The following is an 18661-nucleotide window of genomic DNA, read 5'->3' as shown; positions in this document are numbered from 1 at the left end:
CCCTGAAGCCCCTGGAACACAGACCCTTTTCTTTCTGCAGTGAGTGCCTCCTGCCACCCTGTCTTCTCATTTCCACTCAGGGAAAAGCCAAGGTCCCTAAGATTTGATAGAAAATGAATGTGTTCCAGGAGCGACCAATGTGCGAGATGGGAACAGGAGTGATAGCAGCATGTGAGGGTCACCGTGCCTCATTCCCTGATACCCTGCAGTGATAAAAGCAGCCCCCAGACACCATTTCCTCATCTCATATCGTTTATATATGATAACATCCATTCTGTGGCCCTGCAACTATTTATTATATGTTACTTTGTTGATCTCCAAAATATGTCAGTTGATTTATACTAGCAGACGTGGTCTTTGACCCACATTTCCTAAAGGACCAAAGGAAGAGTTGAGTCGGGCCATGCAGAAGTCTGTAGAATCAAAATGAGTTGGCTGAGTCCCTATTCTTGGCTCAGTCGCTACTGTGGGCACAGAAAAACCTGGTGGCAGGTGTTCCCCGAATCTATTATTATGTGACAAACTACCCCAATACTTAGAGGCTGAAAAAAAACCTTTTAGTATACGTCATGGTTTTGTGAGTCAGGAATTGGACAGGTTCAGCCGGGTGATTTTTCAGCCAGGTGGTCTTACAACTTATGTGCAGCTCAGGGTTCCAAGAGCAATTGTTGCCTCTGCGACAAAGCAGAGGCTTATGTGCCATTTTATAACCTAGTCTCAGAGGGGACGTAGCATCACTTCCATACTCTATTGGTCTCCAGCCCACCCACATCCAAGAGAAGGGGACAGAGACCCCTCTTCTAATAGGTGTCCAAGAACTTGCAGCCATGTTTTAAAAACAACGCTGTGGAAAACAGTTTACCGGTTCCTCCATGAGTTACCTGTAGAATTTCCATATTCCCCAGAAATTCCACTCCTGGGCATATACCCAGAAGAACTGAAAATAGGTGTTCAAACAAAACCTGGAACCTGAATGTCTATAGCAATACCATTCACAGTAGCAGGTGAGTAGATAAACAAAATGTGCTCCATCCATATGAAATATTTGGCCACAGAAAGGAATGAAGCGTTGATACATACTACATCATGGAGGAAACTTGAAAACATCACGCTTAGTGAATGAAGCCAGACACAAAAGGCCACATGTTACATGATTAGGTCATATGAAATATCCAGACTGGGCAAATCCAGAGAGAGAGAAAAACAGATTGGTGGTTGCCAGGTGCTAAGGGAAAGGGAAGTGGGGAATGACTGCCTAAAAGAGGGTACAGGGTTTCCTTTTGGGTGATGAAAAGTTTTGGACCTCGATAGGAGCGATGGATGCGAACTGAATGCACTAAGGGTCACGAATAGTACATTTTGTGTGTATTTTTACCACAATTTTAAAAAATGATTGTTTTTTTAAGTGGACTCAAGAATTTATCGTTCAGGAGAAAGAGTTCCTTAGAACATCTGCTTCTCGCTCTTGTATCCTAGGACCCTATGACTAGTTTTTGAGAACCAGAGTTTTACATCATGGAGAAGAGTCCTCTATTCCTAGCACTCCTGTGTATGGCTTATCTGTCTTCTGGTCCCCTGCTGCCACTTTGTGTCTGGCTGGGTCCTTGTCCCCTCCCTCACAGTGGGAAGCCTGGGAGTTAAGTGCATAATCACAGGCCTGGGTGTGAACCAGCCCCACCATGGGCAGCCATGGAAGCTGTGAGTGATGGGTTCCTCTCTGGTACTGAAGCCGATGGGCCATCCCTGCCTTGCAGGTTCCTGGGACGGTGAGGAGCTTAGAGGCAGCTTGGCCCTCAGTAGATAGTACCTATGATCACCATGATTTTTAGTGTGAAAGGGAGCGTGGTGTGAGGAAGCCAGAATGTGCGTTGCCGCAGGTTGGCACGCTCCCAGCCAACTCGGGTCTGCTTTCTCTGCAGGAATTCATTCGCCTGGGAAGCCTCAGCAAGCTGTCTGGGAAGGGGCTCCAGCAGCGTATGTTCTTCCTGGTAAGTGAGCTGCGTGTCCCATGTGAGCCATGGGGTCACAGGAACGGGCCTCAGCAGCCCGAGGGGGGCACCTAGAAGGCCCGGGGAGCAGCCAGATCTGCTCACACTGGAGTTGTTGAGATCAACGAATTATCATGCAAGATTTGGGAAATATACTTTCTGCACGTGTGGGTTTCACACGGAGCCCATGCATCTCAGCCGCACTTGTCCTTGCTCCTCTAGTTCAATGACGTCTTGCTGTACACGAGCAGGGGACTGACAGCCTCAAATCAGTTTAAAGTCCACGGGCAGCTCCCGCTCTATGGCATGACCGTGAGTATGCACCCAGGGCACGACGTCAGGGCTCTCCCCTGGGGCTGCCTGCAGTCTGTGGGCCAGGCTAATGGGAGCAAGAGCCAATGACGGTTGAAGTGAGGAGGGAAAAGGAGGGTCTTGACAAGGAAGTGGGAGCATCACAGGTGCTGTGGGAAAGCTGGGCCTTGTTAGGGCTCCCCTAGAGGGACTCTGGGACCTGCTCCTCTCCTGCAAACCGATGTGGCCATGCGGTGTGAATTTGCCTCACTGCCCTGTGCCTGGCCCCGGGGGCCTGGAAAGAAAATCCTCACCATCTACCTGGAGTACTGGAGCCCATTCTAGACCAGAGAGCCACCTGTCCTTCCCCCAAGATATGCTCGTGGACGAGGTCTCCATATTTTGTGACCCTTGGTTGGCAAATGCAGACAGGAGGCTGGTCAGCACAGGATTATTTCCCTGGTTTATAACCACACTCTCCTCAGTGGTTGGATAAAAGGAAGCTTATGGGCTCTGCCAAAAAAGTTCAATGCATTTTGACCTTTCTTTCACCTTTCCAACTGTAATTTCTCTAACTTGGTTCTCCAAGCTGTAGCCATTTTAGTGAACGTTTGAAAATGCAGTGAGTGTCTCGCTCACTTCTAGGCAGTAATGTTATGAACACTCATCCCACAGATAGAGAAAAGTGAAGACGAGTGGGGCGTGCCCCATTGCCTTACCTTGCGGGGCCATCGGCAGTCCATCATTGTGGCCGCCAGGTAACTCGGGAACCTGACTTCTTACCTGTTTACCCTTTCACCTGCTGTGGGCTAAAAACCTGACGTCTGTCTCTTCTTCAGTTCTCGGTCTGAGATGGAAAAGTGGGTTGAGGACATACAAATGGCCATTGATTTGGCAGAGAAAAGCAGTGGCCCCACTCCCGAGTTCCTTGCCAGCAGCCCCCCTGACAACAGTAAGTGTGGAGGGAAGCTTTCCTAGGACCATGTGCGGCCCCAGGGCCTCAGGAGTGAACCATGGAGCGGGGAAGACAGCGGTGGTACAGAGGGAATGCATTTAAAGTCACCTTACCCTGTGGGCCTCATATCCATGGTCCACATTTGTGTTTAAAGCTAAAAATCAAGGAACTTCCACTTCCTCGAAGTGAAAAAAAACAAAAAAAGATAAAATCTGTGAGGCAGCAGCAGGGCAGTCTTCCCTGGGCCAGCAGGCTGCCTGTCACACAGAATGTCGGTATCTCAGGACAGAAAACAAGGCCACCCACATTGCTGGACCAGCACTTGGGGGGCCCAGTGTCCAGGTGTGTTAGGGGCTGATGGCACGCCCTGCTTCTGGGGTGGGGCCCTGAGAAACAGACGTCTGCTCGCGTGATTCCCCGACCGGTGGGTGCCTGTGGGCCCCCAGGGCCAGATCGAGGTGAGGCCCACTCAGCTCCTGGGAGGGTTCAGGGGAGGGCGCCTTGCTCCGGCGAGCGACGCTCAGAAGCACTGCCTTTCGCAGAGTCCCCCGATGAGGCCGCCGTGGCCGACCAGGAGTCCGAGGACGACCTCAGCGCCTCGCGCACCTCCCTGGAACGCCAGGCCCCTCACCGTGGCAACACCATGGTGCACGTGTGCTGGCACCGCAACACCAGCGTCTCCATGGTGGACTTCAGCGTGGCCGTGGAGGTACCTGCCGTGCGCCCAGAGGGTGGGGGTGTCTGGGGCGGGGCGGGCACCATGACTTTTGTCCTTCTGAGCATGCGCGCTGGGCCTGTCAATAGGGGGAGCATTGACCTGTGAGTGCCAATGCCTCGCTCGGCCTTCATTCATCCCCAGGCCGCCTGTGTAGTGATCATTTGTTTCTGTTCTCAGGCCATGTCCACCCTTTTCTTTCCTCTCGTGGACTCAGCTGTGTGTCTGTGCTAGAGAGGCCTACAAACGGGTCCCCAGGACAGGTAGATGGAGAGCTCCAGGTTGCCACGTCCTGGAGCAGCCACCCCCCCCACCCCACACACCCGAAATGAGGTGCAAGGAGGCAGGAGGGTCAGAAAGGTGGTCCTAGCCAGGGCCATGTCACCTGGCGTTCATGTAAGAACCCCTGGGCATTGTCTTCGGAGATGGTGCCCTCCTGATTGTGACTGTGACTCTTCCAGAATTTTCCCGTCCCCACTCCCTAAGCATCTTCCAGTTCAGGTCCATAATCCCTAACCTTTCATAAAATTATCAAATTCAGAAAGCTTTGAAGCCACAAAGTCCTCTTCATGTCCCATTGGCAGCAGAGTCTCTGATCTGAGCAGTTAGGAGGTTGGTCATCGTGTTTTGTGTGAACATTCATATTTCACCGTATAATCATCATGTTTGGTTCTGGGCTGCTGCCCCAGAGCCCACTGCCAGCAGTGCCATACAGTAGAGGTATGTGATTATCTTTCGAAAAGTTCTGAATTTCTAAAGATACCTGGCCCCCAAAATGGCCCAAAAAATGTCACGTAAGAAACTGTGAGCCAAGAATAATGGTTTGCATTTTGAACCAACAGTATTAGGAATGTGCCAACCATTTCTTGACGGGATTCCTTGACATTTTCTGGAAGTGACCTGCACGGTTCCATGAAGCTTATCTCGTTTCCCTGCTATACTGTCCTAAAACTCATGCCTGTTTCTGAAAACATCCTCAAGGGGACGTGCCCGAGGCGTGGGGCTCCCTTGGCTGCACCTGGCCTGTCAGCGGCTGTGAACATTCCCTCTCCTCTGTCCCCTACAGGGACGGTGACAGGCTCAGTGTACTCAGTGTTCTCTTTCCCTTACACAATTTGCAAAGCTTGCCAGAGATTTCTTCTGGTGGACAGGGATCTTTTTCCAGCACGGAGTGCAGGAAGAATCAGTGACTGTCTGATGGGGAAAACACTTCACGTGTCCAGTCTAGCGAAGCTGGTGGAAGTGCAAAGCTGTGAAAAAGAACTTGTCTGTCTCTCTTTATACCAACCTTTGTGGGTATTGTTAGTACTGTCAGGTGTGGGCATTTGGTAGGCTTGAAACTTTTTTAATCCCCGAGGCATGCAGGTCATTCAGGACTGCCGCGAACAGGTAGGTCCTGGGTGGTCCAGCAACACTTCAAGGCCAGCTTTTGGGGTGACAGGCCTGCACAGCTCATCCTTTGTCTACATAGTCAGGTGAGTTAGAGCCAGGTCAGCAGACTGTGGCCCACAGGCCACATCCTGCCCACCCCTTCGTGTTTACAGCCCGTGAACCAAGAACAGGGTTTTGCATTTTGAATGGATACTACAAGTCTCTTTGATTTTTGCCTCTTGGCCCTAAAAGCCTAAAATATTATACTATGTGGCTTTTGGAGGAAGAGTTTGCCGAGAACTATAAGCGTGAAAGCAAGCCCCTGGGCTGTGGTTTTAAGGTGGCAAAAATGCAGGTTAAAGATTGACTAGTATGTCAGTCTGCCAATATCCCTCCCTTGCCAGAACCCCCTCCCAAGGCGTATGCCTTCAGGCTGGTGTCTGGGGCGGGCTCCGTGGGTGCCACACATCCCTCACGCCCCTCACTGGCGGACAAGCCCATCCTCCCAGGGCTGCTCGCCCCACTGCATGATGGAGGGGAAGCAAGCAGCTCCTTTCCCCTTGATGTGCTTTCTCGTAGTCCTCCTCTGTTTCTCGCCTCTGATTGTCTCCTGTAGGACTTGTGTGGGCAGAAATGAGTAACACAGATGTTGGGGGACAGCGTCAATGTGAGCTGGAAGTTTGTGTGCAAGCCAGTGAGCACTGGGGTTCACATCAGACCGGGGGGAGTCTGACACTGCGATGGTCAGTGCAAAGCCTTGCCTGCGTAGGGTTCTGAGTTTTCAGGACTGGAGTTGGGGACGGGGGATTTCTGGGAGAGAGGTGGGTGTTATTAACAGTCTGTATACAGGAGAGGACCAGGAGTATGGGACAACAGTGGGAGAATCAGGTGGGGACTCTCATTAGCTGTCTGTGGCTGTCATACCACAAACGGGTTAATGGAAGTTGATCCTCTCTCCGTGCTGGAGGCTAGCTAGCAGCCCGAGATCAAGCTGTTAGCAGGACTGGCTCCTCTGGAGCCCCCAGTAGGTCTGCTCCGTACCTCTCTTGGATTCTGATGATTGCCAGCAATCCTTGGTGTTCCTGGGCCTGTAGACGCATGTCTAAGGCCTGCGTCTGTGTTCAAATGGCCTCTTCTTACAAACATGAGTCACTGGGATTAGAACCCATCCTACTCCAGTAAGACTTACCTTGATTACATCTGCGAAGACCCGATTTCCATTCAAATAAGGCCGCCTTCACAGGTACCAGGGCTTCGGATTTGACCATCTCTTTTGGGGGGAACATATTTCAGTCCACAACAGGGACAGCGCCGTTTGGGAGCCAAGAGGGAGAGGAAGGCACTGGGAAAGGTAGCAAGGAAATGAGGCATCAGCTGGTCTGGGTTCCAGAATGATGGCCTCTCCTGTGAAAGCAGATGGAGACTGGTCCAGGTTGGGGGCCGACCTGAGTTGTGTGCATAGACAAAATGGTTCAGCCTCGAAAGCAGTGACAGGAGACAGAGTAGACCAGGTGCCAAGTAAGAGACTGAAATGTATTGGAGCAAAGCCAAGGGGAGCGAGTTTTGGGAGGGTCGGCAATTTCAGAGGCCGCTGGGGCCGCAAGGAAAGGCCAGTGGGTACGATTATTCAAAAGTTCCTAGGCTATTAGGATGGCAAGGCCAGGGGTTTATTCAGAGCTAATACCCTGGTGTGTTCCGGAGAGGATTTTAGGCAGCTGGCAGAATTGAGTGTTCTTGTGAACCTACCTAGAATCCACTGTGTATAGCACACTGGGACTGGCTCTTGTTTCAAAGGGAACAGCAGGTAAGAGAAATGTATTGGACTCTGGAGGAATTTCTTTGATTCAATATAAACATATGAAGTATAAGGCAAACCTGCTACTCTCTTTACCTCCGCACTGTGACTTGCGTGTAATCACGTGTAATGTTACAGAAGCATTACAACCCCAACTCTGGCTGTGCCATCCGTCACCTGCTTGGAAATCAGAGCACCCCCTTCTTGTGCCTTTCTACCAGCCGGAAAGGGTGATAGATGGTGGTCTCTGACTGGGGGACTAGGACACCCCCTCCCCACTCAGTCCAGTTTAGCCCCAGGCCACATGGACAAGATGTCTGTCCACTTCCTTCGTCCTATCTCTCCATCAGACTGTAAGCAACTTGAGGGCAAAGACATTTTAAAACTCCTGCCATTGAGACCTTACTTACAGGAGCACTTAAAAATGCTTATTGGATTAAATACAGATTATTGGAAAAGTACCAATGGGATAAAATAAAGTTAGACTCAGGTATATTTTTATGTATCTTTATTTGTGGTATGTGGTAAACCTGGCCATTTAACCATTTTTAAGTGAATAATTCAGTGACAGGAAGTGCGACCACCACCACCATCCGTTTTCCTGTTCTGTTGATTCTCCCTGGTAATAAGCTGCCAGCTTGTCAGGGACACAGACAGGCCTTCGGTGTTCTTTACAGCCAGTGACACTGAGGGGCTTTGGGCAGTCGGCCAGGACACGCATGCTCTGCTGTTGGCGTCCCACCGCAGCCGCCTGGGAGTTCGCAGTTCCTGGGGGTCTCCGGGAAACCACCGGAGCTATGGACTTAGAGCCAGGCGTGCCAGGGTTTACACGTGTAACTCGTCCTTTATCTCCTGGGGAGGTCACTTTTCTCTCCCCAAACCCAGTGTTCTGCCTGGGCCACTAGATGGCAGCCAGGAGCTGCTGGTGCGAGGCTCAGGAGGGCTTGTTGTTGGGTATAAGCCGCTCCTTACCTGCGGCTGCCACAACAAAGCACCGCCACCCGGGCAGCTTAAATAAATTTGTCCCAGCATCTGCAGGACAAGTCCGGAATTCAAGGGTTCAAGAGGGCCAAGCTCCCCCCAAAAGCTATAGGGGAGGATCCTTCCTTACCTCTCCAGCATCTGTGGTTTGCTAGCTGTCCTTGTTCTTTGGCTTATAGACGCATCGCTCCAGTCTGTCTCTGTCCCCACAGGGCACTCTTCCCTGAGTGCTTCTGTGTCCCTCCTCTCTATAAGGACATCAGTCATAGTGGGGTAAGGGCCTAACTTATTCCAGTGTGATCACCTCTTAACTAAGTGTACCTCTGAGGACCCTGTTTCCAAATAAGGCCCCATTCTGAGGTACTGAGGTTATCAGCACATCTTTGGGGGTTAAGGGGGATTTGACCCATAATAGGTGACAAGAAAAAGTAATCCAGTCAGGCTCATGAAGTCGAACTCTCAGGGGCTCCTCCATCTACTAGGGAGAAATGCCTTTTTCTTCAGACAGTTGCAGGACGCCTGTTCTCGGAATCCCCATAGGCGGGGTCTGTCCACTGAGGTGCTCACTAGACTGTGAAGACCGAGCGTCCTTCCCACGGGACCAGGCTGCGTCCCGCTGGTGGGGATCCCATTTGTGCTCCTTACAGGCCCGACTTGTCTTTCAGAATCAGTTGTCTGGGAACCTGCTAAGGAAATTCAAAAACAGCAACGGGTGGCAGAAGCTGTGGGTGGTGTTCACGAACTTCTGCCTGTTCTTCTACAAGTCACACCAGGTACGTGCCGCACACAGGGTAGGTGGCCTTGGGGACGAGACATTCAGTGTGTGGGCTGGGGAGAGCCTTGGGGACCCCCACGCAGCACCCTCCCCCTGCAAGGAGGAAGAACTTTGCCCTTGAGCCACAGCCAGGTGTGGAGAGAAGCCAAGTATTAGCAAGGGGCCTGCAGACCAAGGTCATGCCCATGGGACCGTCAACGCTAAGCTGGCTGCTCAGTGGACAAAGAAGGGGGGATGATTTATTTGATGGCTCATGTCCTGGATACACTAGCTGGACTACAGTGCCTTGGCCAAGACCAGCTGCCTTGGTTTCCAGAGTTGCTTGGGGTAAGAGGCTGCAGGCAGGCTCAAAGCCTGTGGCCACCTCTCCAAAGCCACTTCTGTTGACCATTTCCAGGACAATCACCCCCTCGCCAGCCTGCCTCTGCTTGGGTATTCACTCACCATTCCCTCGGAGTCGGAGGAGATCCACAAAGACTACGTGTTCAAGCTACATTTCAAGTCCCACGTGTACTACTTCAGGGCTGAAAGTGAATACACGTTTGAAAGGTACATGTTTCCCTCTGCACAGGGGGCCTGCAGAAAAAGGACACTCCTCTTCTAAACAGTAAGATTTCTCCCGAGAGTGGGTAAGGCTCTTACAGCCCACTGTGGGCATTCACTGCCTTCCAGAATGTGCTTTTCCTTCTAACCCTGGCAATTGCTTAGAATAAACCTCGTCTGCCAGAGTCCCTGCCATGATTCCCTGGAAAATCACCTCAGTCCTTTACCTGTACAGTAGAAGTTAATGCTACACACACTGCACTTTTAAATCTCTAATGTGTGCAATCCAGGGCTTCAGTAATTTAGCCCTAACATTCCTGATTGGGCTATGGCCAAAAGGCTGTTTCCGGTCAAAGGATCACATGAAGAAGGGAAAGAATCTAGTGCTTCCCAGTTACTTTATTTGCGAGACCCAGTGGCAGCAGTCTTCCTGCAGACAAAAAAAGTCAACTGGGAGAGCCAGGGCCTCAGGTTTGACCAGTGGCTTCTGTCTGTCCCTGGCCTCAGGCTGTCCTCGGTTGCACAAGCAGTGGTCACCGCTGATCCACCACCTTCGAGGGTCCACAGGGCAGCAGTCACCATCTCACGTAGGGAGAAACTTCTCTCTCCTGACCATGCTGTTGACAGGGCAGTAACTCGTTCCCTCACTACCCACAAGCATTTCTAATCAAAGCGCAATCCCCAGTGAAGTTAGCGGGTTGAAACCTCCCAGGACAGCAGTCTCTCAGCTCCAGCGCTTGAGCAGTGAGCCCAGGGACAGCACTTCTCAAATTGGACCCTGCACAATTCATCCACGTTGGGATCTTGTCACTGTTGTGGCAAGGATCGTTTCGCCTTGCAGTGGTGAGATCCCAAAAAGACTTGATTCGGGGATGTCTAAAGCCAGGCTGTAGCCTTCACGGAGGCGGGAACCTTGGCACCACTGACATTTTAGGCCAGCCAATTCCTAGTTGAGGGAAGTAGGATATCTCCTGTGCTCTGTAGGATGTTCAGCGGCATCCCTAGCTTCTATACACTACATCCCAGGTGCACCCCCTCGTGACAACCAAAAATATCTCCAGGCAATGCCACTGTCCCCAGGGTATCTGAAAACTACCAGTACAGCACAAATACTCAAACGTACGTATAGTATGGAACTCCCACTAAGCATGCGTGTCACCTCTAACTGCTCCAGCTGGAGTGTGCTGCTGTGTGACCCGGCCAGGGCACAGCCATCGCGGTCCTTCTGGTTCTCCGGAATAGCAGCACACCCAGGCCAACGGTTCGCTTGCACTGCCTGGGTGCTAAGAGTCCGTTTAAGAACTCTGTCCACTAAATGGCAGGTTCCACACCAGGCAGTAGTCACTGCTGCAGTAGTTTCCAAGTCATGGCTGCCCAGTGTCATGAAGCTGTGACAGTGTTTCTAAGACGTGGCCCCTGACAGTTGCTTTGCTCTTGTTTTAGGTGGATGGATGTGATCCGAAGTGCCACCAACTCGGCCTCGCGGGCCCACGTTCTGAGTCACAAAGAATCTCATGTGTACTGATGACAGGACATACCTGTTGATTGTTTCAGCAGTGGCTGCTTTCCTGGAAGACATTTTCTGTATTAATGAAGCCTAGTAAAATTAACACCTGTCTGGAAAACACGGTTTTACAGCAACTCATCTGTCCCTACAGAACCATTCTTAACCTTGTCTTTTCAGCTGTTAACCGCTCATCTGAACGGAACAGTGCTCCCACCTCCAATGCTGGTGGCGTTTTGGCTGTCATTCTCTTGATGGGCTGTTTTTAGCTTGTGCCAGTATTAAAACACTGTCATTAATATAGTGCCAAATGACAATTTTTCCTCCACGACTGCACCTTAAAAGCAGTACAAACACATCTGTTCAACCAAAAGACAGGGCAAACACTCTTCCTTTTTTATAGGCTGCTGCATTTTAAAAAATGGGTTTTCCAGTGTTTGCAATACACATAGCACAGTCTTAAGCAAATGAGATCATTTTCAGATTTCGTTTTTTTTTTTTCAATCTTTCTACTTTTATAATAATAGGAAGTTAGTGGGATTTACTCCTCTGATTCGTTAGCAATTTGTACCACACAACGTTCCACTTTGGGGTCTCGTGCTCCAAGGAAACTGGTTACTAGACCAACATTTTGGCGCAAGTTGACCAAATTGTTTGAGTGATGACCTATTTACCAACTGTAGTGGGTTGTTGTCTGTTATGAAATCAGAAACCCAGTGTGCTCTCTAGACTATCACTGTACTGTGAGTGGTGTATACAATGGGAAGGTATTAAGCTGTGGTGTTTGCTGTCTGTTTCACACGCATGAAAACCTGTATGTGAATAATCAGGGCCATTTGTGGTATGTTACGTCATGGAGAGTTTTCGTGAGCTTCCAATGGACGCAGAAGCACCATACGTCATGGCGCATCGTCCCCTGGCACCCATCATCATACCTACCTATAACCTACTGCAACTGTGGTTTGCAACTGCACATTCAATAGTAGTATATATTGTGCCTGTCTTCAAAAACCATTCTTTTTTCTTTTTTATACTCATTCCCCCAGGTATGGGATATCAACAATATGACATTGCGCATCCTTGACAGTCGAACTACACAGGGAACATGTTTCTAGTAACTGCTGGGGCCCACGAGTCAAAATCTGTTTGCCTCCTCTCTGTGGCGATGGGGTGGCAGCTATTCCCTAGCGTTAAGCCCTTTCTGACACGGTCCAGAAGGCGCGGCCAATCCAACCCAGTTCTCTTCCAGGGCCCTGCGCCACACCTGAGAAAGCCCCTACCTGAGAAACACAGGACTACCCCACTCTGCGGAGCTGTGACTGACTTATGTGGGAATGGCAGTGTGCAAATGGACGAGGAGCTTGAGATGTGTTAGTCATTTGCCTTACAAGATGTACCAGATGGTTTTAAGTACTAACAAAAGGGAATAAAAATACCTCACGCCACAATCCAGCATATTGAAGTTTTAAGGCAAAACAACCCACCTTGTCTCTTGTCTTTATTTTCATCTAATTCCGGTTGGTGCCTCTGCAGGTGAGGGGTGGAGTTCGCTGGTCACTGCAGGGTGGGTGTGGAAGAAAAACAACAGACTCAACTGCTCGGATAACGTTTTGAAAAACGCGGTATTTCAGAGGCCACCTGCTTCTCTCACCTTGGCACTGGGAAGCAGTACATTCCTAGGAGACTGATCATCAGTGGCGACAAAAGACGGTCTGAAACCCAAAGGGGGGTGGGGGGTAAAGCAGAGAAGGAGGGGCTACTGGCCACTTCCTCTGTGAACAGGGTCCTAGACGCGAGCTAGCCTCCCGAGGCTTCTCCCACATCCCAGGGGCAAGCCCAACACCTGCAAAGGTAACACTTGAGTGCATTTGACCCAGTCACCAAGCAGCCGAGATGGCAGAGGCAGAAAATTCTCCCTCCAGAAGTCACTAAATTCTACAAGGCTCGGAGATGAGGTGGTCTCTTGCTTCAGTATTTCTGAATGACTCCAAACCATGTGCTGGACCCTTCCAGTTCCAATCTAAGAGCAGCACCTGTGCTCCCCTGTGACTTCAAAGAAAGCTAAGTTTTCAAATCATATGGGTAAGTCAGACTACTGCCAAGCTGCCAGGAACAGTTCCAGATACGGTAGCCTGAATGGACTAAGGGTAACAAAAATACCGTAGGCTGGGTGGCTTATACACAACAGAAATGTCTCTCACAATTCTGAAGGCGGGAAGTACAAGATCAAGGTGCCGGCAGATTCAAGATCTGGTGAGGACATGCTTCCGGGTTCAGCTAGCTGGGTATGTCCTCACGTGGCAGAAGGGGCAAGGGATCGCTACTGGGGTCACAAGGGCACTAATCCCACCAGGCTTCCACCTTCATCCCTAATCACTTCCTCCTAATACCATCACATTGGGCATTAGGATTTCAACATAAAATTGGGGGCGGACACACATTCAATCCCTTCCCTCTACACGCAAGACACAGCATTACAAAAACCATTGTGTTCCGTGAACTTTATTGACCCCTGCCTGATACAGTACCTGCGCTTAAGGACACGCCCTGCAGCAATCCCGATTTATTGCCGTATTTTACAGCGGAAATACAGAAGCCACATTTTTAAGAAAGAAAATATAAAAACACTTATGGACAGATGGTATGTGTTGCCAAGAGAACGGTACAAACAACTACATGAAGAACTAAAGGAGATACTCCACAGGACCAACTCGAGAACGGAACTGTCATGTTCGGAAGGTGTGGGCCACTTGGTTACATCAAGACTGACTGTTAGGGTACCCAGACCTCCCGCTTTACACGGGTGACCCCTCGCGTAGTACGGCTATCCAGGACACACACGACTTCATAAAGCCGTAAACCCCCAGCCAGCACAGCCACTGCCTGTTTCCCACAGCGGCAGCTGTGCTGCTGTGAAACCACCCCCACACTAAGCGCACCCCCACCACCATCTGCAGTCTCCAGGTGGATAAGCTGTCAACTGCTCGGGGTTGGGCATTGACGGGCTTCCAAGTGTTAATAAATCCATCTTGAATGCTGAGCTCACAGGTCTGGCTAAACACCAACAGCAGTTTATATTGTCGGAGGCAGGTCCCATTGTAGCTCTGGTACGCGGTCTGTCTTTTAAAAAAGGACTTAAAGTGGATACACAATGCTAGCTTCCTTGGCTAAATAAGATGCCCTTAAAAACACATCAGCTGAGGTTATGTGTCTACACCAAGTAACAAATCAGAAGAGATTGTATAAGGAGGTGATCCACATTTAAAACCCAGTCAAACCACATTTTCCCCAAGAAGCTTAATCAACAGAGGATACTCCCAATAAACTAAGAGTTAATTTGTTGCTGTAACCGGGATGTGGTGTTGTATATTCCAGTCTAGTTGATTGCAGAAAATCAACTAACCGTTCCCACCAATATGCTTAATTGGAATACAGTCTACCTAGGAGCATAACCATCACTCGTACTTGGGACTGGCTTCAGCGTCACTGACAAGTCTTGATGTCACTGTCGACTTGCAAATGTTTTGAGTGCTCAATCAGAAAGCTGCTGCCTCCGCTGTCTCTCTTAAAACCAGACAAGCACTGTAGGGGAACACTGCTCATTCTGACCTAAACAATAATCACCCAAAAGTCTCGAGTTCGGGCCTCTGTCCCCTCCCTGTAACTTCCAGGCCACTGGGCCAGCAGATATCAGACCTTCCATCCTGAAGTTTACCCAGTAACGTCCTTGCTTCCAAAGATCCTTTGTCTTGCCCCTCAAGAACTGCTACTCCAACAACAGATGGCAGTAATTCATAACAAATACAAAAGTACCACCCATATTTAAATCGAACAGTCAAGAATTGCTGTAAGCACTCTATTTCCCATACCAGAGACACAGAGATGTATTCCCCCCTTGGGCAAGCAAGACCCCGCCAAGGAAAGGACAGACACCTGGCTGACAAGTTAGCGGCCACAGGCTCCTTTAAGAGAACCAAACAACCCTTAATTGAGGTTCCTGGAAAGAGAAAGAGCAATTTCACAAATCGGCAATATCAGCCGTATCTTCTCAATGACCACTTTGTAAAAGTCACAAAGGGAACTGAATATTCAGCATTTTGAATGCGGGCACTTCTTCCTGGAGCATTCTAAAATGTCTCATCACACACACAACCACACATACACACAAATGCATACACGGCTGGTGCACTGCCTCTGAAGAGTCAACGTTTCAAGGAGAGTATGCAATGTAAGTGTTATAAAATTTATTTGTGTAAGCATTCAGACATTTTTAGGTGGGGAAGATGATATGCAGATTTCACTACAAGGTGCAACAGAAAATCATACTGGAAAGAACGGTACAGCTGGAGCAGGATTGGCAGTGGCACGATTCCAAACGAATGTTAGACGAGAGCACTTCATTGGGGAGAAACTTAAAATAATAATTTAAAGCTTCATGAGGCAAGATATGTTCCAATTTAAAACACTAAGAAATAGTACCATCAATGAAAAAGGAACTCAACTTCTAAGTGTACCAAAAGGGTTGTAGGGCAAACAAGAGGAAAATTTGCATTTGTTGAGGTACAAGTAGGAGTGTTCCATAAGTGGGGCATTAATTATTATTAATGGCAAACCCTGCAAATACAAAATAAAACCCAAATCACTGGTCACATAGTTCAAAATTTACATGTAATAAAGGCAAGGCAATAGACTCAAGTTATGGCCTGTCAAATATTTACTCCACTGACATTATCTACAGAAGCACTTGGCCAGTTTGTACACAGTGATTCTTTATGCACGCCAAAAGGGTTTCCGTAAAAATGACACTATATACAAATCTGTACACTGATCCACCAGAGCGATCTCCATCTCCCGGGGAGGGGAGTTACAACTTAAAGCAGGATACCTGAGGTTTCATTTCTTCAGTTGCCTTATCATAATCCTAAATATACATTTCAGGGTTTGTTTTTGTTTTTAAAGACACTTTCCTTGATATGTGCACTATGGTTAAAATTAAAAACAAGAATAATAAAATGCTCGCTTGAAGGAGCTGACCCTCCCCACCCCATCTAGAGACTTCTCTGACCAAGGCCAGCAAGAAAGGGCCGTGTGGCCCGAGACAGGCAGCCTCGGCGGGGAGACGAACCCCTGATGGCGCATCTCTTCTGCAGAGTCAGCAAAGGCTCTCGTTGACTTTTTTAATGGAGGAGGATGAAGAAGAAAAAAGGAAAAACAAAACCACAAATGCCAAAGGAATTTCAGTGGGATGAAGTTCCTCCACCACTTAGAGAATATCTAGGGAAAAAAACAAAAAACAAAAAAAGAAGTAAACATCATTTCTCTAAATTAAAAAACTTGTAAAAATTCAAATGCTAACCAAAATCCCAGTTTTTAAAGATAATCCCAAGTCATAAAAACATTAAGTAGAGCAACTATCAATGGATTAATATATAAAGAATAAATAAAAATTAAGAAAATCATGATTCCAACACAAAAATTTTCAGATAAGTTAAATCCAGTCATAAAAGAACTAAAAGTGTGATAAAAAGTGAGAATATGTTCAGCCTTCCAGAAGGGAAAAAAGATATAAATAATACACCATTACTGATAATCAATTTTTAAACTGAAAAACTGGTAATACCCAATGACACAGGAAGATTCCAGGAATGCAGAAACATGACTGATTTGAGTGGCAGCGCCAGACACCTTTCGGCCACAATAGTAACACTTGTTCAAGTAATCCACTTCCTAGAACGGTCTCTTAGGTTTTTTTGTAATTATAGTAATTAGAAAACAATTCTAATGTGCAACAATACAGAAACAGTTAAGGAAACTAAGCAAGCTGAATGAAATTAACAGAGATTAGAACCTGTAATTATATTTAAGCAATATGAAAAATATACACACGTTTAACAAGTGTGCACAAACTTTACACAGTTTTACCTAATTTCTTTATCCTAAATACATACAAAAGAATGTCCAAAAATTATGCATGCGCTGTAATTTTCAGAAATGTAAAACATTAGGTAAGTTCATGGCGTGTATGTAACCATGGAAGGCGGTGCACCGAGAATGATGAGGATGATGGGAACCGGCCCAGGGTGGGATCATGTATACTTTCTTGTTTCCCACTGATTCCCCAGTACTGTCTTGCTTTGAAATACAGAAAAGGGTGGGGGTGAGGGTGGGGTGCCCTTGTGGCCAAGGTCCCCTCAGCCACCTCAAAACCTACCCAGTCATAGAAGATGGCTGAAGTAGTGTTTAATGGGGCCTATGGCAAACACTCCAACCTAGAGCTCCTCTTTTAAGGCATTTAAAATACGTGGCACTGTCCCAGGAAACAAACGGTTACAAAAAGATCCTCTTGAAAAACATGCTTTAGCCACAGATGCTAAGACTCACTTTTCAAGAAGCACAAATGCCTAAGTCATGGGAGAAGTTGATGCCACACAAAGGGACCCACACATTAATTCAAACTGAGAGATACAGGAAGCTTTTGAAATGCTTTACACGAAAGCAAGCTCTCGTTTTTTGAGGTCATCCTCTGGAGTTATGCACTGGGGAGTAACATGGGTATGAAGCATCAGCAATGGCCACTGTGGTTTGGCAGCAGCTGGGTGAGGGGGACAAAGGAAGAGCCTGGGGAGCCCAGGAGTAAATGGACGGCATCAGCAAAGGCCTGCAGGAAGCAGCCGAGGACCCGGGAGCAGGGTCATCTTGGCTGAGGAGGAGAGAGTTTACACATCACAAAGGAAAAAGAAGAAAGAATGCTGACCTGACCCAGTATGTCTAATGCGTCACTGCGAAGTAAAACTTCAAACGTAATGTAGACAGCAGTAGTACTATTTGCATTATATATGCTACTAAGCACCTGGAATGTGGCAAGTTCACACTGAGATGTGTGATGTGAAGTATAAGACATACACCGTATTACAAAGACTAAAGCACTAAAACGAATGTGAAATACATTACTGATACTTGTTTATATTGATTACATGTTAAAATAAGATTTGGGATGCAGCGGGTTAAAAAACATATTAAAACTAATTTCACTTGTTCCTTTTGTACTTTTTCTTTAATGTGGCTACTAGAAAATTGAAAATTCTATGTGTAGGTCACATTATCTTTCTATTGAACAGGCACAGATCAACTCCTACCAACAACTAAAGAAAGGGAAACAGAGACAGGGCACCAGCTGTGCCCTGGAGCTGCAGGGAAATCAAGTCACATATATAAATCACTGATACTAATTTCAGGCAATTTGGGACAATGTGAAAAATATCAGTCCTAAAAGTGACACTACAAATGCAGAAAACAAAACCAAGATGATAATACCACTGGTTTTGGGTTTAATTCTATTTGTTTGAGATGTAAAGGCTTTTTTTAATGAGAAATAAATTCCACTAAAATGAGTAGTGATACCAAATTTCTTTGAGAAATCAGAAAATTGGACCATTATTAAGGAATAGTGGAAAAGCTTATGTGATACTAATATATGATAAAACATTTCAATGACTATTATAACAAAGCTGTTAGAAATTAATTGCATACACATAATGGGGTAGATACACACAAACATGGTAACAACTATATTTGGGTAAGTATATGATGACTTGACTTTTTTGTTATCCTTTATTGCTGTAATTCGTTAGTATCAAGGCAGGGGAGATAACTATTCTGCCTATTGCCTCAAAATTAAAGGCAGCCAAGTAAACAGTTTTTATTCTGCAGCCTAAACTTTTTTTAGGGCAAGTCAGAAAGCCA

The 18661-nt window shown here is 47.7% G+C and overlaps 2 protein-coding genes across 7 annotated transcripts in view; one reads left to right on the top strand and one right to left on the bottom strand.

The window, feature by feature from the left end:
* The window catches only part of FARP1 (FERM, ARH/RhoGEF and pleckstrin domain protein 1), a 263226-nt gene extending 250856 nt beyond the window's left edge, over positions 1-12370 (top strand). For all 4 annotated transcript variants that reach the window (XM_081047178.1, XM_081047179.1, XM_081047181.1 and 1 more), the window contains 8 exons: positions 1920-1988; positions 2211-2300; positions 2955-3037; positions 3119-3231; positions 3777-3943; positions 8762-8869; positions 9269-9420; positions 10858-12370. In XM_081047178.1, the coding sequence (XP_080903304.1) occupies positions 1920-1988; positions 2211-2300; positions 2955-3037; positions 3119-3231; positions 3777-3943; positions 8762-8869; positions 9269-9420; positions 10858-10939 (864 nt within the window). In that variant the 3' untranslated portion in view covers positions 10940-12370. The remainder of the gene's footprint in view (positions 1-1919; positions 1989-2210; positions 2301-2954; positions 3038-3118; positions 3232-3776; positions 3944-8761; positions 8870-9268; positions 9421-10857) is intronic.
* A 17-nt stretch (positions 12371-12387) lies between these two features.
* STK24 (serine/threonine kinase 24) overlaps positions 12388-18661 on the bottom strand; it is a gene marked incomplete at its 5' end in the record, with an annotated part of 106667 nt that continues 100393 nt past the window's right edge. For all 3 annotated transcript variants that reach the window (XM_081047182.1, XM_081047183.1, XM_081047184.1), the window contains one exon: positions 12388-16192. In XM_081047182.1, the coding sequence (XP_080903308.1) occupies positions 16156-16192 (37 nt within the window). In that variant the 3' untranslated portion in view covers positions 12388-16155. The remainder of the gene's footprint in view (positions 16193-18661) is intronic.

Source organism: Rhinolophus hipposideros, assembly GCF_964194185.1.
Source record: "Rhinolophus hipposideros genome assembly, chromosome: 4".
Lineage (NCBI taxonomy): Eukaryota > Metazoa > Chordata > Mammalia > Chiroptera > Rhinolophidae > Rhinolophus > Rhinolophus hipposideros.
This window is presented reverse-complemented; position numbering and strand designations above follow the sequence as displayed.